Here is a 23195-nt window from a genome sequence, read left to right on the forward strand (position 1 = left end):
CATTATTTCAGTCTGCAAAAGAGAATCACTCACAGTTCAAGAACAGTTCAGATCTGTCAGGGCCTCCTGCCTTGAGTTCAGCTAAAATGACACTCAAAATTGAAAAATATTTAGTTGTGTGACCAGGTGACACATTTTGCACAGTTTATTGTGAGCCACCATTTGCTGTTTAGGGACAAGAGGGGAGCAGGTAGGCCCAAGGCTGCAGGGACTGCTTCCAGATGTCTTCTTGCTGCCGCAGTGTTTGTTGTGAATCACAGAATGGTCTCCACACACTCTTAGTTTTTAGCTTTCAGGACAGAAAGACACAAAATGGCTACTCTATCTTGCTTTCTGTTCAAAAAGTAGAATTTTTGCAGGTGAGGTGCATGGCTTCATTTGGGGTTGGCAGTAAAATCTCTGTCGTGGTGTGTACTGGTTTCTTGTGAAAGTTTCAGCGGGAAGCAACATTTGGCATGAAAGCTAATGGATTTGATTGCAGGAGAACTGAAACCCTAGTGAAAACTAAGTGGATCCCACCCTTGACCAAAACTGCCAAGTTTTCCTACCTGTAACCCCAGCATTACCTGCAAGTGTCCCTGAATGCTGTCTCTCCATCCTGTAAATGAGAAAGAGCCAGACATGACCTTTCTCATTTAAAGTATATGTAAATCTGGGATACACAGCACATACACAATTGCAGGGCACAACCTGAAAGGTGATCAAAACCACCTCAAACAATGTTGTCTATCACAGAAGATGCACTGTAAGATCTGTGAGCATATGCTGAGTTGTGTATGCTCACAGTCTCAGTAGCTGGCACTAAAGATGACAAAAACCAGCACATAACTCTATAACAAAAATAAGTGGTGAGGCCCTGTGAGGGGAGGGCAAGGTCATTTCTGTAAGTGTGCAACTGCATTCTTGATGTGTTGGCTGCAGTGTTGCAGCTGGGCAGCAAAGCTCAATCAGTCAGATGTGCAAACTGCAGGTGATCAGGCAGTACAAAGGGGGTTTGAGAAAAAGGATGTGTAGGCAGCTACTCTGGAGGCGTGGCCTTCAAAATCTTTGGAAAAGGCAGCATTGTGTTTGAGTTATGGTGCAAAGCTTCCTGGCTGAAAGGATGAGGTAGGGATCCTGGTCAGAGGACCTACTTGTGCAGGGAAAATATTCAAGATGCCCCATCTTTTGGGGGATTATTACTCCTTCCAGGATCACCTGCTCAGATGGATGGACAGGAAGATTGGATGTGGCTTTTCCTCTCACTGTGGCCTTCTCTTAGAGTATCTAAAATGTGAAGAGCCTGTGGTGTGTTGGAGGTGTCGTGCCTGGTGTGGTGAAAGAGATGGGAGATGCCTTCATTCTGTGCCACCCCCCTGGCTGTGCTACCTTATAAACAGCTTTCTGATAGGGGTTGCCAAGTCAGATTCCACTGGCCCAGTTCCTTGTTTCTGATCTCCATGTGCATTGTTGCAAATTTTAAAATGAAAATTTAAAATTCTACTGCAGCAATGGGGTAAAATTTTTGAATAATTGGATTACTAATAATATGTAAAATCTGCTCTCCTTAGTCTCCCCTCTCCCTCTTCTCCTTATATTCTTCATTCTAGATCCACAAATAGTTTATTAGTGATAGTCCAAGTGGGGACAGAGATGAGAGGACTTGTATGGATAGTGAACAGCAGGGCACTGTTGACAACCTTTCCTTGGAATTTTTTTTTAAAATTAACCTGTTTTCTTGCATGCACAGTTTGGTGCCCAGATCCATGATGTTGGACATACAGAAACCTTGTTTTATACTGCAGTAGCTGTTTCAGGGTTTTTCTTTCTGAAAACATTGGTGTATGTCCAGTTCATCTTAATGGGTGACCAATGTGCAGGTACTGAAGATGTTTGGATGCTTCTGTGTTGGGACAATTGTACCAATGCTAATCCCTTGATTGCTGTTGAACTTAGAGGCTACCACATGAGGCATTAGAGAATCATGAGCCAGAGTGGAGAGCTCTCATCATATAATTTTCATCGACACCTTGTTGCTTGTGGCTACCATCAGTCATTGTTTGTATGGGAGGCAAGAGAATCTGCTGCTGTAGGGAGCTAGAGACACAACAAAATGATACAATAGTCCAAAATAAAAGAACAGTTATTTAAAGATAAATAAATTTCACTTATTATTATGGAAAGTTTCTATCTTCAGGGACACATGAACTCAGAAGATACTAGAGAGCAGTGCTCAGGGAGGGCTGAGTGATATGCTTCCAGTATTAAGTGGCCTCCTGTGGTGAATGCCCGTGGTCTGCACAAGAGAACAAGGGGGCCAGGATAGCTCAATTTTTCTACTTTGAGGCATTTTTTTCATTTTACTCTGCCCAGATTTAGAGCCTAATAGGAACCTCTCAAGTGGGAAAAGTGCAGAATCTCAAAACAGAAGCATAAGAGTTTTTCTTGGGTATAAAATTTCAGTCAATAATGTGCTGTTGCCTTATTGACATGAAAAGAATGCCTTTCATGTGATACAAACATTTACTTGCTCCTGCTTACTCTACTCACCTTGTACAGAAATGCTGATTGCCATTGACTAATCAGTCCATTTTTGTATATTCTCATCAGACTCTTTCTTTGGCTGGAACAATATGCACTGTATGATGCTTGCATGTATAACAATTTGTTATTAGCACTTTGTATATGCCTTTGTTACTTCACAACTAACAGTTTGGCCTCCAAATGCATGCATTTGTGTAAAGTAATGTTACAAAAATAATAGATTTATTTGCTATGTTTGTATCAATTTAGGAGATGTGTAAGATATGCATAAAGACACATAATTGCCATTTAGTCACTGGGAGAAGACATTTGTTTAGCTTGTATTTATACAATTACTGTTTCTATTTAGGCTTTATGCTTTTAGTTCTGTATTTATTCAATTGCAGATTTGGTTTTTAATAATTTTATAATGATTAATTACAGTACCATATAAAACAGTTTAAGAAGTAATTTTTGTTATACAATTCTAATAAGAAGTAGCAAATTTTTTTCTTCCAGTGTTCCTGAAATCTCTAAATACCTTTATTCATAAAATGAAATTATAAGACTACTGATCAATCAATCAATTTTATCCCCCTTATATTGAGCTAATAATAAGCTATATTCTTGGCTCTGAACCAAGCTTCAGAGTAATGGCAGTTGCTGTTGCAGTGCTAGAATGCAAAGACATCACATTTATTTTATGTGTTTCAACATCTCAGGACACTGTCTCCTGCAAAGTCTCCGTCTTCATCCACTGGATCTATTGCTTCCAGCAGAAAATACCCTTACCCGATGCCACCACTTCCTGATGAAGAGAAAAAAGTCAACAGGCAAAGTGCCAGGGTATGTGTCCCTCTTCTCTCTGCATTTCACCAGTGACTTGATTTACTGATAGTTTTTCAAAAGGAAACTGTCAGATTAACACCTTTGACCAACAAGGAGAGCTGGAATGGCATTTTCTTTGCACCCTGAAGTTCTGAAGCTGCTGAGCCTCTGGCAGTGATGAAGGCCTTGACAGCTGTGTACAGGCAGCTTTTCAGGTTGCTCTTAAAGCTTCCCTGAAGCCCAGATTTCTTATTTTAAGCTGAAAATATGCCCTGGATAGCCTTTGGGCTGCAGAGCACAGGCAACCCTGGAGTAAGTGGTGTGTTTGGCTCTCCTTTCTTACCCCTTCTCCCAGCAGCTCTCATTCAGTCTGTGAGGATAGCTGCTTTCCAGCTTTATGGAAATGTAAAAATTTCCAGCTTGCAGGCCTGGAGGGACTTCACTGCTGTGTAATCTGAGCCCAGCCTGGCCCTCCTAGACTGACCAGGAGCTGCTGGAATGTGTAGTGGACAGTTATGCCTCATACAGAGAGATTTCCAGCTGCTCCAAAAGGCTTTTATTTCCTTTGTGTCAATTCAGACATAGCAGGTATTTGAATAAGCAAAAAAGTCTGAAATTTGCTTTAGGAGCTTTACTTGCAATACCCTTGGTTCATGTTGCTGATGCTGATGAGATTCTCATCACTGTTCTCTGTCCTTTTTTTTTTCAAGAAAAAAAGGAATGGAGTGCTGCTAAGGGAACCTGCAAGCTGCTCCCCCAGTACTGCTTGGGGCAGGAGATTGTGTGAGGTGCAGCACAGGGTCTTCCAAGGCAGCTTGGAGCCTGGGCTGTACTGATGTATCTCAGCCCTGGAGCTGCTTTGGCAGCAGCTCAAACCCACAGCAGGAAGTCATGTTGCTCTGGGCAGAGTTAGGCAGATGAAAATGGGAAGTTGTCTCTACACTAATACTAGCGTAACGCTAAGGTAAAAGTTGTCTAGTACAAGTGTGATGCTACACTGATATTTCTCTTTCAAAAAGAAAACTGAACTCTCAGCCATGGGCTGACTATGCTGACTGCAAGATGTGCTGAAATGCTGAAGCCTGTCTGCTCACTTGGTGAACAGATACCCACCAGAGGCTGGGAGGAGATTTGGTGACCCAAGTGATGCAGATGCAGTTCCCCAAACAAGCTCCTTGCACTGTCTGGGTGACAGCCTGTTTTATCTTGGTGTTCAATGTGTGTTTGTGTTTATTTTCCCCCTTTCCAGCTATGGGAGACATCCATCTAGCTGCAGTGTTTTCCTGGGGTCACATCAGAACTGTTTACTTTGGATTTTATAGGAACTCAGCATCACTGAGTCACTGCACATTCATCTCCTCTTCAGACAATGCGAAAGATCAACAGAGATGCCAGTGATAACCTCCTGTCATGTGGAAAGGAAAAAATCAGTCTTTTTTTTTTCTTTCTTTTTTGTTGACTTGTATTTTATGGATTTTATGAACAACCAAAATCATAAGATTTGACAGAGAATAATTAGCCCAGATGTGACAAGGCTGTTCCGCATGGTGACCTAGAATCCCAGCTGCAGTCCATTTGCCAGTCCTGTGTAAGACAGGTTTTTCTCTGGTTTACTGCAGTCCTGAGTCAGACCAGAGTGGAACTGGGAACGTGCCTCACGGAGAGCCCAGCTGATGTAAACTTGTACGCTGTATGCATGAACCTTGTGTTCTTTACTTTCCACATGTAAGGGAAAAACAACATACTGTAGTAGAGATTAGCATGCAGGAGTAAGAAATATAGGATTTTTTTTTTGTGACAGGATTTCAAGCTTTGAAAGGCAACTATTTGACACAAATGGCAAACAAACAAAGATTATATCTTTTTTTTTTTTTACCTTACATGTTTATAATCTCAGTATACAGATTGTATATATGTAAACATTCAATAATGTCAAAAATAGCTGTTATACGTATGTGTATTTTGCCAAATGCCTAAAGAAACAGTCATGACTAACATCATCACACTTCAGATTTTCTAATATTATGAGCAGACAACCTTGGAAATACAGAAAGTACAGTACTGTAAAACTGTATCTCTCAGAAACTGGTGTTTGACCAAAATCTAAACAACTTTTTCAGCATCTTATACAGTCTTGACAATCTCAGTTGTACAGTAGACTGCGGAAACCAGTACAGGAGCACTTCGTCTTAAATCATCGTAAAAGGAACCAGCCAAAATCCCTTGTTTAGTAAGATAACCACTGTATCCTCTCACTGGTGTAATCAAGAATGATTCAGCAGACAGCAGAGTCTTTAAGTCATGTGCAGCCCAACTTACTGGACATTTGGGAATACTTCTAAGTGGTCAATTCAGGATGTGGTGATGTGAAGTCTGTCTGTGAGAGTTGCTGTGTATTTTTGACAGAGCATTTCAGACACTGTTTTAGATGGCAAGGCATAGGCTTATGAGATGCATAACGATTTCACTGCACTAGATAACAACAGTGCTGGGCAAGTGGCCAGTTTCATTGCTGTCTTTCAATTTTTATTTGTTACTGGAATCGCATTTACCATGTGCTTGAATGCTATGCTTGCTGCCCCTGAAGCCCCCTTGACAATTTTTTGGGGCATTAAACTGAGCACAAATGAATTTAGCTTAAAAAGAATAGGGGGGGGAACAACTCTTTACCATGTTAATCTTGTCTGTAAATTGATGTTATATTTCTAACACCCGAGACTTCTGAAGGCTGTTGTAAAGCAAATGCCTTCTGGTTGGGAATTTTCAGTTAGTGAGAAACTGGACCATATTAAATCAGTTTATAATTCTCTGGTTTTCCAAAACTGACTACTTCTTAGCTTCAGGTAGTACCATTGCAAAATAAAACACCTGACTTTGTGGTGCAGTTGAATACCCTACCCAACAGCTGTATGATTAATTAGATATTATTGTAATGGGAACATCTATGGTGTTTCTGAATCTTCTACCTCTTTCATGTATTTCCTTTAGTAAGTGAACCCAACACTTGCAGCCTTTTAATGTATTTTTTTAACTTTTACGTCTCTCAATAAAGTCAGATATATGTAAGATTAAATTAATAAATGTTTAAAGATGTTGGCAGCTGTAAAATATGTAAGATTTTTAGAAGCACTATATTTTGTGATTAGGCTGTATGTATGATTATAACAAAATATTGGCCTTGGCATTCAAATGATTTTCTCACAGTCAACAGGTTCTGGTAAGTATTTGGAAAAAGACGAGTGTAAGTGAGCACAAATGGGTGCAGACTGACCATCTGGAAAGAGACAGTCACTGGTAACTGCTTTAGAGACAAATTCTGCATTTTTGTGAAAGGTAAATATATCAATCAGCACTGAAGATTATTTTTTGCAAAGATTTACTTTGAGTGTAGCTATCTGGATTAAACATAGTTGATAGCATGTAGCTTATGAAATTAGGGTCTGACCCATAACATGAAATCAATATGTCTTTTGTTGATTTCACTGGACTTTGAGCAGGACCCTCAAGAGGTTCACCCACATTAGGACATTATGATAACCTGATCATTGCTGTATTACTCTGTCACCTGGAAGCTGGTTTTCCCTCCCATATTCATATCTTGTCTTTAGTAACTGGACTGTTCATCATGTGCCTTTTATGGTATTTCTTTTTATACAAACTGGCATGTAATTTTGAATGATCCCATTAGATTTCTGTGCATATCTTATGTTTTTCAGTGTTACTACTCCCTTTCCATTTTGCCTTACCAAGAAGCAGCAAGATTTGGCAGACAGAACGGGAGATAACATGCAGGCTCTTTCTGCTATGTTCATAGCTTCTTGTTTTGCAAACAAATGCCCCTCCTGACTGTATTTTCAATGTAGTATGTACTTCCAGCTTCTTTTGTTATGGTATAATTCATTTGTAGCATATGATGATGCACTTATGTGTGTAGCGTACCTTTAACAGTCTCCCTCACATTTGGAGATATGTAGTAACTGGAAGTCTAGTTCTGAGCACTAAGTTTAAGTTAAATAAATGTTGACTTTCCCTTTGGTGGTCTAGCGTGAGAATATCACAGGGCTTGTGTTCTTGCAAAATTCTTCTGCAGAGAACTTTGCATCAGGTTGGTAACTTGGGAGACCTGAACTGGCAGGGCTGTGTGAGCCTCCCAGGCCAGTGGAGGTTGGACAGAGAAGCTGTTTTCTTACAAAGCTGTCATTTCCTTCTTTTAAAATGTAGTATGTTGGAAAGCTGCCAGATTAATAGCCTTGAAGATTGCAAATATTTTTATCCACTGTAGTTAGTTACACTGGCAATAGCAATATAAACTGCTGCATAATACCTCATCCAGACTAAAATAGAGTACTTGTCACTAATATAGCTCAGTCATTTTGACTAATTGAGACTCATGCTTTTATTTTGGTTTTATTTTAATAAATGGACTAGTTAATTGCCAACTGTGCTGTAGATGCCTGTTGAAGTAAGTAAGGAAGCCATCAGTTCTCAACTAGAAGTAATTGTTTATATGAGCATAGGACTGGCAGGATGAAATATACTTAATATAATACCTTTATGTATTTCAATGTGGGAAAAGAATCTTGTGTAATTTGTAATAAAATAATGTGACTAACTGATGGAGACTGGAAAATTGAGATTGTATCTCAAATAATGCTGCACAATGTTGCCACAGTTTAGCAAGTAAAGATTTACCTTCTAATTCTGGATTTGTTGACTTAAGAACTGTAGTAATCTCAGACAATATACCAGAGATAGTTGTGACTGATAATTTACATATAGTTTTGTTATATTTAATTGAGTAGATTCAAGAAGATTGTTACCTTAATAGAGCCTATCTTTGCTTAAATTGTGACTGAAGTCACAACTTGCCAGTCACCTGAAGTGTGACTTGACTTTGAAGATGGCTTCTTCCAAATGATTTAAAAAGTTCCTGATTTGTGAGATATTGAACGTGCTGAGCTCGTGTGCTCATGAAATAATTTTGATTGTGCTATTGAAAGCTTTGAGGTATAGCCTGAATTAAAATCAGAAAGAAATTGTGTCAATAGTTAGTGTACTGAAATCCTCTTACTCAAATCCCTGTTGCTGGTTTGGACTGATTGGTCTTGTCAATGCTAATGCAACAACTTTTTTCAAAACCAGAGGTAAAAATGGGTAAATACTTATAGACATGCATATACTACAAATTCTGACCAAATTTGCTGTAGCTTCATTAGGGAATTGATTAATAGATAGAATGTAATGTGAAAGAAGGATTAGACTCCATAATCCTAAAGGATATACTCTTCAGTTAGCCCTTAGGACTTGCTCTGTCATCAAATCCCGTAGCTAGTTGTAAGCAAAGTTATCACACTCCAGTGTAAAACTCAGTGAGCTCCTGTTCTCTTCCATCCCTTTTTCACTTCTACTGAAAAGGATTTGCATGAAACATTCATCCACTAACAGGCTCTGTGAGTTGGCTGACATCAGAAAGCTGCTAAAAGTGTGTCACCTTTCCACAGTATGGGTAGGGTCTTTCCAATGCTGTTAATAATAGTAGGTTAAATTAGGTATTAGGAAGAAATTCTTTACTGTGAGGGTGGTGGGACACTGGCACAGGTTGCCCAGAGAAGCTGTGGATGCCCCATCCCTGGAATGTTCAAGGCCAGGTTGGATGGGGTTCTGAACAACCTGGTCAGTGGAAAGTCCTGCCCATGGCAGTGGGGTTGGAATGAGCTGATCTTTTTGTCCCTTCCAACCCAGACCATTTAATGATTTTGTCATCTTTTGCTTGTGCTATAATCAGGTGGTGATGCATCATGTCTTGTGGATTTTGCACTGGTTTTGCTTGGGATGAGTTAATTTTCTTCACTGTAGCTGGTATGAGGTTGTGGTTTGGATTTGTGCTGAAAACACTGTAGATAATGCAAGGATTTTTTCAGTTATTGCTGAGCAGTGCTTGCAATGAGCCAAGGCCTTTTCTGCTCTTCACATGCCCTGCCACCAATTGGGCTTGGGGTGCACAAGGAGTTGGGAGGGGACACAGCCAGGACAGCAGACCCAAGTGATACCCTAAACCATATGATGCCATGCTCAGCAACAACCCAGGGGGAAGGCTGGCAGTGAAGAACTGCAGCTCAGGGACTGGCTGAGCACTGGTCTCTCGATGGTGAGCAATTATTTTCATTTGCATCACTTGTCTTTTTTGGGTTTTAGTTCACTCTGTGTTAATTCCCTTTTCATTATTTTTTTTATCATTACTATAGTTATTTAATTTTAATTATTTAACTGTTCTTATGTCAACCCATGAGTTTTCTCACTTTTACCTTTACAATTCTCTTGCCATCCCATTGTGGGTGGGGACTGAGCAAGTGGCTGTTTTGGGGCTTAATTACTTGTGGTTAAACCAGAATACTACTGGTAAAACCACTTTCTGACTCAACCATCCTGTGTCTCACCTTCTAGTCTTTTTGAAGGCTAAATCTCCTATATCACCAAGTCTGTGAACCCAGTAGTTCAGCTGTTTCCTGTTTCTCTTGCTCCAAGTCTGAAAATCATATTTTTCCTTTTCTAAATTGAGTTTCAGTGTCATGGGATAGCAGTGGACTGTATGGACCATTGTTTTTAACCACAATATGATGCTATTTGCCTCATTTTTAAAGAGATTGAGCATTTCAGTCTCTGCTGAATACAAAAAATGGATGAGCTGATGACCCACTATTTGCATGGCTTCCAAATCTTACGTATCAGCAATATGGGATTTGACTTGGATCACATTTGACGTGCTCAGTTGGTCGGTGTTAATAACGCCAGGGTCATGGGTTCAATTGCCGCATGGGCCATTCACTTAAGAGTTGACTTGATTATCCTTGTGGGTCTCTTCCCCAGAATATTCTGCGATTCCTGAGGACAAATTTGAGTAAGCTGCAAAAATATGTGCAGGTTGTGATCCCATGACTAGACAGTGGAGTGAGGATACTGTGTGCACATAACTATTCATCCTAATAAGGAAAGAAAAAATGAAACAGTGAAACTAATTGTGTAAACACAGCTGCAATACAAACAGGACTCTCTTAAGTGTGATTTTGTCAGGAACTGGAAAGGAAGTAATAGTTTCTATCATCTATGCTAAAAATTTCTGATGCGAGTAGTTTCTAAGTCAGCTTATGAAAACCATTTCTGGTGTCTCAAGTATGATGTAACCTGCAGCTTTGTGCACACTGTGCACATGGTATCTTGTCATTTCACAACAGTTTTCTCCGAGTATTTAGAGAAAAGCACTACAACAGTCAACATTCCAGGTTATCTCAGCCAAGTAAGAAAAACAAGCACTAAAAATAAGTTCAGAACACAGATATTGCTCACACTTGAGATAATGTACCTGGCTTCAAAACTGGCTCACCTAGCCAGGTGTGGCAGTTCTAGCTCTTTAAAATCCAGTCTATACCAGTTTCAAAATCACTTCAGCTAAACCAGCTTTAAACTGTTTAAAAACTTCTGCTACTTAAGATGGGCCACAATTGCCATAACTCAGAATGAGATGAGGATGAGATGAGGAAAATTTGGCAAAATAAGCACAGAGCAGTTAAAAAGAAACATGTTATCTAGGGTAGGAGTAAAGGAGTCAACACAATTTTTAATCACTAGAGCATAAAATGTCAAAGCAACAATCTTTTATTTTTTTGTTTCTGTATTTCTTTGAATAAAAAAAATAAAGCTTTTGTTTAAAAAAATATCAACATGAGGCCTTAAGACCTTACATATTCTAATTTTAGCATGGAAAGTCTATTTTTACAACCATGTTAGAAATTCTGTATATAGGCCTGACTGACCTTGTAAGTGGAGTGGTGCGAGCAGCTAATCATGCAATATTGTAAGGCTCTGTAGAACAGCAAATGCTGATTTAGTTTGATTATTGGTACAAGAACTCCTGCTCACTGCCTGTGTAGACTCTGCATACTTTATGCTTGGAAATACAGTCCAGAACATACTCAAACTGTGAATATATAACCTGATTTTTCTTTTCTTAAGGATAAAAATATATTACAATAGGTAATATTTTATATAGAATACAGTACTTATTTTTATTGTTGCATAAATGCAAAATATTTTTTTCAGAATAGCAAAGCATTATGGAATTTTTAATCTGCTGGAGAAAACACTATTTACTGTATGACCAGTTCTTTCAGCAAAGCTTTTGGGGTGGTATATACCAACTGGCTCTGCCAGCTTCATTTTGTGCTGATGTTTAACTTGGGCATTGCTGTAAAAAAAAAAAAAAGCTATTTTTTCACTCATACTAGCCATTATTGAAAGAGGCAATGAGAATCATGTTTCACACCTGTGGCTGGGCTAGTGTTGGCAAAAACAATGATTTGCATCATATCATTGTCTTTGCTAGTTAAAATTCTTCAAAATCATACCTGATGTAAAAAAAATGCAAGATTTTGACAAACATCAAAATGAAGCACTGCAGTTTACAACTTTCTAGCTTTGAGTGTGATATTTTTGTCATAAACATTACAGGCATTGGGCTGTTGAATGAATCTGGCTTTCATGTAGCTAAACAAAATGTTGCTTTTTATAAAATCAAATCGTTGTAATTTGGGGTTCTAAATTCCTGCTCACTTTTAATAATAACAGCATCACAGTATCCACTTCTACAAGAGTATTTAATACAAATGCCTGTGGTTTTCAATGTTACTAACATATTGTAACATCAGTAAAGTGACTTTCAATGACAAAGACTCTTGTGTGTATTTTGTTCTCCTTCGCTGTATTTAGCACTTTCTGTTTTATAGGTCTCTATAAAATAGAGATGTTGCATGTGAGGGTGAAGGCTAGTAGAAGAATATAGATGTTATTTTTCAAATTCCAAGGTTGAAAATGATCCAGTGACCTTCTCAAATCTTTATCTTAGGGGCCTACTGTTCTCAAAGCAAATCTAAAATTACTGTTCCTTAGTTTGCCTGTTTGAGGGCAACCTAGGAAAAATACCTATTTGAAACTATGCCTGGTGGTTGGCTCAAAGGTCAAGAGCAATCACCCCATATAAGTATCCTGTGTCACATGAGTATCCTTCCCAGGTATTCTGAGAATAATAATACCTGTTTCTCTAAAGCAAGTAACTTGCATATTCAATCCGTCCACTGAATCTACTCTTAATGGGGAAGTAATTTTTGAAAAGGTTTCAAGTGGCTTTTTTTTTAGCTAGGACAGCAAACTCTGTACTAACTCCGTAGCATCTGCGATGTATTAGCTTAGTTTCTCTCTAAACTTTAAAGATTACGTATCTCATCAGTCCCTGTGAATACACTTGATTTTTGAAATGTTGATGTAAAACAAAAAAACTATTTTTTCTGGAGGAAGCCGGAATTTTCTCCTGGTTTTGGAACAATTTTTTTTCCAGTTTTCTCTGGTTTATGTTTGCAAGACTACAAAACCCTATTGGTTTCACACTGTTTTCTTGCAGCATTTCACTGCCCAGTAACTGGCTGGTGCCAAAATACTGATTCAGCCTGGGGAAAAAAACTGGGCAAGATGTGAGTTTTGGGTCCTTGGGTCTTGAGTGCTTTGGCCCACTTGAGTCAGCTGTCCTCACTGAATTCCTACCCAGCCTCTTGCCCACACTCAGCCTATTCACTGTGACTGCAGAGTGAGAAACTGAGAAGACCTGGACACTATGCAAGCACTGCCCAGCAACAGCTGAAACATTTCTGTGTTATTGCTGCTGATCAGTTACAAATCTGAACCTTTGGGCTGCTGTACAGAAAATTAATTCTATCCCAGCAAAGCCACTACAAGACCAGAAACCCAACTAAGCAGAAGTAAAGATGTGTGGGAAAAGAACATTTTGGTAAAGATCTCTTACTATTCTTAGGGTAAAATTAAGTGTAAGGATGAGCACTGTATATATACAAAATACTCAAATCCCTAGAGGAAGAACAGCCTTTTTTTACATGCTTACCAACATTGTCAGCTGTCAAAGGTTTGAACTGCTGCAGAACTGATGTCTGCTACACTCTGACAAACCTTTGTGGATTTTGGTCTTTCCATTAGAAATACTTCTAATGTTATTCCATTAGAATACTAATGTATTCCATCTGTTTCCCAACTTTATGTGCAACAGGACAACATATAGAATGTGAATCTATAATGCTGTCTTTGCCTTTGAAATTCATTATAAGGGCAGAAAGAGAACTAGCTTCTGTAATGAAACTACAAGCAATACCCAAAGGATTCTACATTTAAGCAGTAAGTACAAGTTGCTTCTTTAGGGAAGACGAGCCTGCTTTGAATTTAGAGCCCAGAAACTAAAGTGCCAGATTTAATAGACACCTCCACAAAGCAGGGTGCAATACAGTATCTCTCAATGAGATTCTTGCTCTGAGGAGCTCGTTTGTCCAATGATGTATATTTAGGTGTGTCTATATATAGGCACATATGTGTAGTTTTGCTTTCATTCCTTAATACAAAGGTTCCTCCACGAAACTGCCCTAAACTACTTATTTAAGAAATATACTTCTTTTAACATTTTTATGGCATTGTATTCACAAGCAGAAAAACAACATAGATCACTCCTCTCTGGTAGACAGAAGTGACCAAAATTAACAAAAGTTTCATTAACTTATTTTATTGGAAAAAAGTTTGTACTACCTCTGCACAGTTGTGCTGTTCCCTCTTTCCATACCATGTCCATCTTCCCCATTTCTCAAAAAATCCTACCACAAAAGCAACAATAAAACCTCCACCAAACAAAAATCCCATTTTTGCCCCCTGAAGAGCCTCAGGCAAGTAAGCCTTGCCTGTCTGTTATCTGTTTTCATTGGTAACTACTGCTGTGATCTGAAAGAGTAACATGGCAAGAATTTTTTCCAAGTGGCTTTTGGCCCTTGTGTGTTAGCTGGCATATTGAGGCATGAAGGCCATTTGCTAGGGGTCAAAGTGGAGACATAGAAACATTTATTTACATGTGACTGAAGTCTGTCTGTCTGCCTGTGAACGGAGAGTTGATGCACAAACTGACACAGCACAGCTTTTGTATGTTTAAAAGTGTTTTATGCAGTGACAAACAAAGCAAGAATCTTACAAGAACAAAGCCCCTGGTACCAGGGCACAAGGCTAGGAGAGTTTTCTGCTACGTTTTGTTGCATCCCTGCTTAGAAGAAGTTCTAGCAGGTAGTCTTACACTCAGTGCATGGAGTCACAGGCTTCATCTTCAAGAGCTGACAAAGTAAGTAACCAAAACTTACTGATGTTTTAACAGACCAGTGCAAAATGACCATTCCAAAATCCCTTTTAGTTTGTACATCTGTCCTATGTTGTCAAACATGAGAAAATATGTATCCTCTTAAGTCATACACGTTACTGTTGAAGTCAGAAAACAGTAAGTTGCATTCCAGAAACTGATTTTAGTGAATCACGGGGAAAAAGTAGACACATGCCTGAAAGTCTTACCATTTGCATGATCTGAGTTATACATAGTGAATTGCAAGTTTATAAAAATAAAAGCAGCTTTAATAATCACACATTGGAAGTTAAAGACAACAGTACATGAGTAGTTCATATTCATTATCAAGACTAAAAAATGTGTGAAAAGGGATGCCTTCATAAAATATGCAGTTTCCAATATTGAGATACACAATCATTGGAGAACTTGGCAAAGCAAAACACTGGAATGTTAAATCATGATCATCCACAGCTTGCTTCCTTTTGATTAAGATGCTCATAAAACTGGAATGTTAAATCATGATCATCCACGGCTTGCTTCCTTTTGATTTAGATGCTCATAACACACTGTATGAACTGAAAAGAGAATAACCACTTCTTAGATGTATGACAGAGAACAAGTTTTTACTTTTTCTCCTACAATACTCATTGTCACTACACTTTTCTGTAAAGAAATTCAGCCCACAAAGAGTAAAGCTTTAAAATACATGTGAAAATAAGCAAACAGTTAATTAAAGCAAAGCATCTCCTTAATGATACCAAAGCACCAAAAATAAAAACTAGCACACATGGTCCTCCCCCTTGCTCCAAAAAAAATCCCCAAACTCAGGATGACTTGAATCTAGTGTTCTCTTTTTGCTGCACAGATGTGGCTAGGAAGCCAAGACCCAGAAGCCTGACTGAGTGTGATTTGTCCACCAGACCTCCACCAACCCTTCCCAGAAAAAATGCCTACCAAGCTGTAAAACAGAAAATGGGAAAAAAAAATAAATCACAGAAAGTGATGCTAACAAGTGATGTAGCTTCTTTCACCTTCTTGAACCACACTGGTTAGAAATTCAGAAAAAGGTACACAACATTTTATAGAACTCTGTAAAATACATGAAAGCTTTTTGAGACAATACTCAACATGCCCTAGAACTTCTGAGTTCTTGCTGCATGTGTAGGGAAGGCACAAACTCAAATAATTACTAATTGTCTTAAGTTTTTCTTTTGTTTTACCCTGGAATTTTAATAGATTCCTTAAAATTTACTTACATCATCATAGTGGAAGTTCACGAAACCCTGCTGAGTTGTATCCCTTCTTCTAAAACATTCTGCAAAAATTCATTAAGAAAACAGAAACCAAGTAAGAAGAATTGCAAATAAACATTTTTTTAAAGTGTAGAGTACTTTCCTAAAATTTCCCAAGTCACATGAAGGAGAACACGATCAAGAATACTGCAATTCATTCCAAGACTACATTTTTATATCACATACAACCCTTTATGTTCTCTTAATAAACAAAGTTTCCCAATTTTGGTAACATTACTTTTCCGGTCTCTGGAGTAAACCCTGCATTAGTATAAAGTCCTTTTTTTCATGGGAATTTAAAAAATCCTAGTCTGTAGATTATTGACAGAAATCTCTTTTGTAGTATGCTAAAATAGAACTTGAGATAAGTGAACAAACAGGTTTTATTAAATAAAAATATATTATGTGGATGACAGCAACAAGGCCACAATCCAGCATACCAGTGAGAGCTCGGAGTTTCACACAGCAGGCAATGTAATCATCAAATGCAATCTTCCCTTGAGTGCTGTATCGCTTTGTGATGGCAGTCACAGCCTGTGGGCTCAGTCGAAATCCTATTTGAAAATAATAAAGTCTTAGTTTGAAAAGTCAGGTAAGTTAATAGAATCCAACAAGTTTTCATTGGAAATATCATGTGTTAGTTATTGCAGGATGATAACTGGGAAATGGTGTGAGTCAGTGTCAGAAGCAAGAACATTTCACAACTTACCCATGGTCATCAAGGCTTTCTCCAGTTCCTGACGATCCACTGTGCCACTTCCATCACTGTCAAAACTTACAAAGTGTTGCTTCCAGCCATTGACCACAGCCCAGAGTTCTTTAAACTCATTAAATCCCAGTGTGCCAGACATATCCCTCTGATTTCAAAGCTAAGAAAAACAATTCTTAACTAAACAAAACCACCAACAAAATTTGACAAACAAGAAAACAAACAAACAAAAAAGGCATATCTCTGTAGTTAAAACTTAGTTGAAAGCCGCTATTAATACAATTTTACTATTATTAATTTTCCTGTAGAACACTAAAGCATCCCCCAGCACAGATGGAGGTAATACTACCCAAAACCTAAGGTCAGAGATTTGCTCTCCCCACTTCTTCCCAGTGAAACCTGCTAAAGCAATTTTCCCTTTGTGAATTCTACTTTAGTTGACACACTTCTCTTTAACCTGCTGCTACGTAACTGTATCCAATTAAAACACATAGCAGAAATAAAAATAGATGCCAAAGAATAAATTATTATATTAGTTCTCTTGTATTATAAGTGGTTTATTCGAGATGAGCTAAAAGCCCTTCCAGTTTAATTTCTGCTTTTTTCTTTTTAAGCAGCAAAACTTTCAATTTAAGTTTTGGCTAACAAACCTCCAAAGATTACAACCTTACACAGAATATGTAAGTCTTCCACAGGTCCTACTGTTGAATGCCACATACCATTCCATTAGATACTCAAAGCTGATTCATTCATGAACAGGATTTAGGAGGACTTTGATTGTATTCAGGCTGTGTACAACAGATGCTTAAAATTCATTAGGAAGGATGAGAAATTGTAAAGGTGTCCTACTTGATAGTAAGGAATAAAGAATAAAGCATTGTGCAAATCACCTTTTAGTAAGTGATTTGCACAATGCTTTATTCTGGGCCACCAGACCTGACTGTTCATACACTTGATGGAGAAACAGCTCACCAGGCTTAGAGGGATACCACTTGCTGTAAAATGATTGGTCACCAAGAGCCTCATTTATTTACTATTTCTTAATTTGTTAAAATTAGTGAGAATGGAGTTTTGTATCTTCCCAATCACAATGATCACAAGACTTAATAAGTAAAGGCTGAATGGAAACTACAAAGCATTTCCCAAATGTTCTGGCACTCTCTCATCTTTGCTTACATAATGCAAAATGTTTACATTTCATACTAAAGGATACATCCAGCATTGAGATCATAAGTCTGCAAGTCTCTAAGTTGAAAGCTGTTAAAATTAGAAAAAGGAAAGATAAATTATGTTAAGAGCATATTCTTCAGTTTTATCTAAACATAAAATGTCAGATTTATTATAAATTTAAATTACATAAACTATTATGTAATTGGTTCCCCAGTATAGAGCCATACCATATTTTTCATCCAAGTAAGAGCCATTACTTGTTAGAAAAACTGACAGCAGGTAATTTGGAGGCAATTCCAGTTATATTTAACATTTACTTGCTCTCATCTTAATCCACAATAGCTTTGGGTTTCAAAGTGGTCATTTATATGCCCCCCCAACAGACACCACTTGAGCAAGCCAGTTTCACTCACAGAAGCTGTAAACTGAACAGGAGGTATCCCAGCACAGGAGTACTGCCACAGATTTTGGTCAATATCAAAGGTCAGTTCAAACCAAAGCAAAGCATCTTTTAAAGAACTGTCTGTTCATTGCAAAAAAAACACTTCAACTCCACAGCCCAGCAGAGTGGGGAACTAAGGAGGCTGAAAAGGCAAATTCTTGGCACACAGAACTGAATATAGAGAATTTACATGTCCAAGATATGGAAAGGAAACCCATTTGCCATGCAAAGAAAAAACCCCAGCTCTGCAGAAGGCACAACTACACACATTTTCTAGGGAAGAAGAATTAGTGTGCTTTAGATGTGCTTGTTTATTCAAATCATTAACTTACGTTTATATGATCCTGCAATCCCTGACTGGGTGAGACATCTCTGTAGCTCATCAGCATCTATTTGTCCATCCTTTCGATAACAGAAGATGTATCAGCTATTAATACCCTCTCCCCGGCTGCTTATTCCCAGTACCCATTCCCTTTCCAGTGGCATTCATTTAGTTATGCTTCTCAAGACATCCTCGTAACTCACAAATTTAAAAATTCCTGCTTTTTAAAATATTACGGTGCTAGTAGAACAAGCAAATGTAGAAAGCAAAGAACTTTGAAAGAAAAACAAAACAAACTCAGAAAAGATACCTATCCACATGGCTTGGAAAAAGCCTCACTTCCAACAAATCCTGCTCAGGGCCAAATAGAGAAAACAACTGCCAATTCATGGAAAGCAATGAGCTGCCAGAACTGGAGGTGGAATTCTAAGCTTTATTCCTCACATCCCCAACATGAAGTTTGGTTCAAACAGAGTTTAATTTAATCTCATTCAGGAATGGAACATTATGTCTGCAGACATAAAAAATGATGACACTTCTGTAAAGCATTGGAAGATGAAAAGCCAGGGGAGGTTTAAGTTGGGTATCAGAAAAAGGTATTTTGCCCAGAGCGTGGCTGAACACTGGAATGGGCTTCCCAGTGCAGTGATCACAGCACCAAGCCTGGCAGAGTTGAAGAAGTATTTGGACAACACCCTTGGCCCTTGGTTTGACTCTTGGAGTGTCTTTAGCTGGGCCAGGAGTTGGACTCAATGATCCTTGTGGGTCCCTTCCAACTCAGCATATTCTATGATTCTGTTTGTTACAGCATTTTCTGTGTTTTGAAAACTCTTTTTTTCAAGGATAGAGATATAGTACTGAATGATATGGTGGGAAGAGCACAGCCTGATAACTTTCAGAAATTAAATATCGTTGTTTAGAAGACAAATAGTAGTTCTATGTTAAATGATACCTGACAAGGTCTAAAAAGAAGGCAACAATATTTTGATTCTATGTAAAGTTAATGGCAGCTAAACCCAAATTTGCTTCCTATCTACTCCATCAGTCTACAGATGTATTTAATACTTTAAATTCACAGGACAGGGAAAGGGAAGAGATTTGAAATAGCCATTAATATCAAGTAACTAATCTCTTCAAAGGCTTTGTACCTTCTGAAATAAAGATAGAAACTGCATAACTTTAAAATAGAGGAAGATAGAAAAGCATGACTGTAATCTAGATAAACATTACCAAATATATGCTTGTCTTTTTTGGGTTTTTTTAGTAGAACATAAGAAGGTTCAACTAGACAATGCATATAGGCTCTGAAAACAGGCTAAAAAATAAGTTATTACTTCCTATAAAGACAGCCTCAATTGAACAAAAGATATGAAACAATACTTTTGACTTTCTTCTGTGAACAAAGGAAATTAATTCATCAAGTCAAAGACAAGATCCCTGCTGTAAACTACTTCAAAGAGAGCTCAGAGAAAACATCAAATATTATATAGCATAAAAACAACACAGCAGCAAACCACAACCAGAACAAACTAATTCTACAGTAAATATAGATGGATAACTGAGATGTGGCTTTTTACAGAGTTGCATGGATGGCTATAAAAGCAACTGATAATTTAGCTGTTACATTTAACTGTCTCCTTACAGAGTTTTTACTTCTGCACAGCCACTGGTACCAGAAACAGACACCTCAGATTCCAAGGACAACTTCGAAAGCTACTGAGTTCATTTTAGTAAGGAATGATTTCTACAAATGGAAAGCATTTCAGAGTATTAACTTAAGTATTCTTAAATGCTGACTTGATCATACCCATCAACCCACTGGGTATGGGTAGTATCCAGCTTCCAGTATCCCTGCCTCATTGGAGAAAGCTGAGCATGGTCTATGTTTTGCAGAGAGCCAGCTCCTGCCACCTCTTCTCCACAGGGCTGATCCTGTTTGCTGCTCCCTCCCTTTCTCTGTACAATAGGAGCTCATTCATTAGTCCAGCATCAGTTACTGGCTCCACTGCTGACTCCTGGCACACACCCAGGAGGCCCCTGCACAGACACACCTCAGCTGGCACACAAACTGTCAGCACAACTCAGCTCTGGGCTCCACCTGCTCAGAAAGCCTCACTACACAGAGGTCATTCAGTGTTCTCCTTTACTAAAAACACACAGCCTAAATATTTTCACAAGCAGTTAGAAGTGATAAGATACAGACTGCAAGATGCATTATTAATTCAAAAGAGTAACAGAGAACAAAACTAATCCAAGTTATGGTGGGAATCTGAACATCAGCTAATTGCTGAATTTAAATTTTAATGTTGTGGTTGCATCTCTTCAGGATACAGAACCAAGAGCAGAATTTTAGATTTGCACACACCCTACAGGTGTGCAATAAATAGCTATAATATAGCAAACAGACAAGGAACTTCAGCTCAATAAACCTAACTTAATTGTTCCTAAACCCTGTAATACAGGTCAAAGAGCATTTGTTTCTAGCAACATATATGATCATACAAAAACAGTATATGCCACAAAATTACAGCAAAGAAATCAAAAATGCAGTGCAGAATGACAGAGAAGGTAAAAAAAAAGTTGTGAAAGCCTCTCCTTTAGAAGAATAATCACTGTATGTTACCAGTAAACCCAGATGTTGGCACAACCCATGACTGCTTTTCCATTTGTGAGTCCATTAAGATCATGACCTCTTTCCTGTCAGCATTTCCTGCTCTTAGCCCACGCTTTCCACTCTTTTCTTTCTCCCAAACCTGGCAGCATTCATCAACCCAGAGCTGAGTCACAATTCAGTTACCAAACTTCAGGCATCTATATATTCCCTGCATATACCTGTACAGGAAATAGAGGCATACATGCCTATGTCTGTGTATATATGTATGTATTTACACATACAATACAGAAACTAACAGCATTATTCAAATTGTATAGTTCCTGTATGTATACAGCTATAACATAGACCAATACACCTGTACATGGCAAATAGGCTAAGTAAAACAATTATGGATTTGGTTTTTTTTTTTACTAGAAACATCAGTTTTTCTCACTGCAAATACTAGGCATTTCTCCTTCCAAAGGTAGAGAGTATTCCCCCCAGAAGAAAAAAAAAATCCAAGAAGTAAATATCATAAGTTTAGTAAATTTTGTAAGTCAAATAAGTAAATTTTGTAAGTTTACCTGCCCTCCTACTGCAGCAAAATAACCATACAAAGGATCCTGAGCTTGTCCAGGGAATGCTGGTCCTCCTGGAGCTCCTCCATACTTTGGAAATAAAAAAGAAAATTAATTTTAAATCAATGATTCAGTTAAGAATCTGTACTTATCAACTTACGTTTTTATGTACACACCATGCCAAAAAAAAAAAAAAATCAAACCAACCACAAACGAAACTCCTCATGAAAAAATCCCCCAAACCAACTCTCAGTTTCAGTACTGATATACTAATGCATTGTAATGTAAGCAGATCAGTGTAAAACCTTGCACAGGAGTAATCGACTGATCTAGATCCAGCCTGGTCTATCTCACCAAGGTTTCATTTTATTCTACCCCTAGCAGAAAACGGCATGCTGAAGAAATACCGCAGTTTTTTTTTTCCACTTCAGAAAAGTTGAGCAAAACAGATGTCTAGGGCAAACACATAGAAGAATATGCGTTAAGTGTGAAAACCCTTAAAAAAACCTGATTCATAGGTGCAAATCACGGAATCACACCCTCAGCACTGACTCTCCCCGGCAGCAGCTGCGGGGAAGGCGCCTCCTCCCTTCTCCCCCTTCTCGGCGCAGCCCCGAGCGGCGCCTGCGGCCCGTCCCGGCGGGAGCGGGGCAGAGGCCGGGCAGCCCCCGCCTGACCCGGCTCTCGCCCCTCCCCCGGCCACATTCCCCCGCGGGCCCGGCCCCGCTCACCCCGCCCTGGTAGAACCCGCCGGGTACCGGCTGTCCGGGATACGCCATCTTCGCCTGGCACCGGCTCCGGCGGTCCGGCTGCGCCCGGGAGCAACCACCCGAATACGGAGGGAGGGCGGCGACTTTCAGCCCCGGCCCTTCCCCGGAGCCCGCGTCCCGTCGCCGCCTGGGCGGGGCAAGCGGCGACCTTCCGCCACCAGGGCAGCGGGCGGTGCCGGGCGGTGCCGTCGGGAGGTGATAGGCCGCCCCCTCCGATCTCCTCCCCTCCCATTTCCCCCTCCGGCGCGGTGGTAGCGGCCCGTGGCCCCGCGGCGGCATTTCCCGGCGCAGCAGGGCGGGGCGGGGCGCGGCGCTGCCTGGGGCTGGGCCGCACCGCACCGCGGGGCGGGACGTGGGGCTGTCAGTGCGGGGGCGGGCGGGGAGCGCTGAGGGCGCTGGGCTCGGCCGAGGGCTGCGGGCTCAGAGCGCCGGCGGATCCCGGCCAGCAGCTGTCAGACACCCGCGGGAAGCAGCGCCCGTGGACGGAACCGCTCCGCTGAGGAGGAGGCGGAGGCTGCGCCCCGGAGCCAGCTGACGTGGAGCCGGCCCCTGGCGCATCCCGAGAAAATGGTGTTTCTGGGGCGGCTGTGACCCGCTAAGGTGACAGGAAAGCTCCCGAGTTGTTCACCGGTGAATCGGTTGAGTTGATACCAGATTATTTCGGAACCACCGACTCGTGATTTACCAAAAGACCGCCAAGCTCACAGACTCAGTTCCTGCGTCTGTATCGTGCACCCCAAACCGCATCCTTGCGAGTTCTCTGTTGGTACCGTTGCTTTT

At 39.7% G+C, this 23195-nt stretch overlaps 2 protein-coding genes across 17 annotated transcripts in view; one reads left to right on the forward strand and one right to left on the reverse strand.

The window, feature by feature from the left end:
* Positions 1-12055, forward strand: part of ADAM22 (ADAM metallopeptidase domain 22) — a 132701-nt gene extending 120646 nt beyond the window's left edge. For all 11 annotated transcript variants that reach the window (XM_064704237.1, XM_064704241.1, XM_064704242.1 and 8 more), the window contains 2 exons: positions 3225-3348; positions 4580-12055. In XM_064704237.1, coding sequence (XP_064560307.1) covers positions 3225-3348; positions 4580-4600 — 145 coding nt within the window. In that variant the 3' untranslated portion in view covers positions 4601-12055. The remainder of the gene's footprint in view (positions 1-3224; positions 3349-4579) is intronic.
* Positions 12056-14345: 2290 nt separating this feature from the next.
* On the reverse strand, positions 14346-22648 carry SRI (sorcin). 6 transcript variants are annotated; one of them, XM_064704251.1, is made up of 8 exons: positions 22377-22648; positions 21652-21735; positions 18485-18554; positions 17754-17797; positions 16541-16688; positions 16272-16385; positions 15796-15854; positions 14346-15114 (listed from the first exon to the last, which is right to left on the reverse strand). In XM_064704251.1, exons 1-8 carry the CDS (start codon positions 22422-22424, stop codon positions 15088-15090), a joined length of 594 nt encoding a protein of 197 aa, XP_064560321.1. In that variant the 5' UTR covers positions 22425-22648; the 3' UTR covers positions 14346-15087. The 6 variants fall into 6 exon arrangements, with proteins under 6 accessions (XP_064560321.1, XP_064560322.1, XP_064560325.1 ...); XM_064704252.1 differs by having other exon boundaries at positions 22404-22646; XM_064704255.1 differs by lacking the exon at positions 22377-22648 and adding an exon at positions 22153-22304.
* Positions 22649-23195: the final 547 nt, after the last annotated feature.

This window comes from Zonotrichia leucophrys, chromosome 2, assembly GCF_028769735.1.
Source record: "Zonotrichia leucophrys gambelii isolate GWCS_2022_RI chromosome 2, RI_Zleu_2.0, whole genome shotgun sequence".
Lineage (NCBI taxonomy): Eukaryota > Metazoa > Chordata > Aves > Passeriformes > Passerellidae > Zonotrichia > Zonotrichia leucophrys.

Coding starts and splice junctions, on each gene's coding strand:
- SRI (XM_064704251.1), bottom strand. CDS start 22,424: ATGGCGTATCCCGGACAGCCGGTACCCGGCGGGTTCTACCAGGGCGGG. Junction 16,689..17,753: donor TTATGATCTCAATGCTGGAT/GTATCCTTTAGT, acceptor CTTTGAAATCAG/AGGGATATGTCTGGCACACT. Junction 15,115..15,795: donor TGAACTTCCACTATGATGAT/GTAAGTAAATTT, acceptor TTCTCTTTTCAG/TTCATACAGTGTGTTATGAG.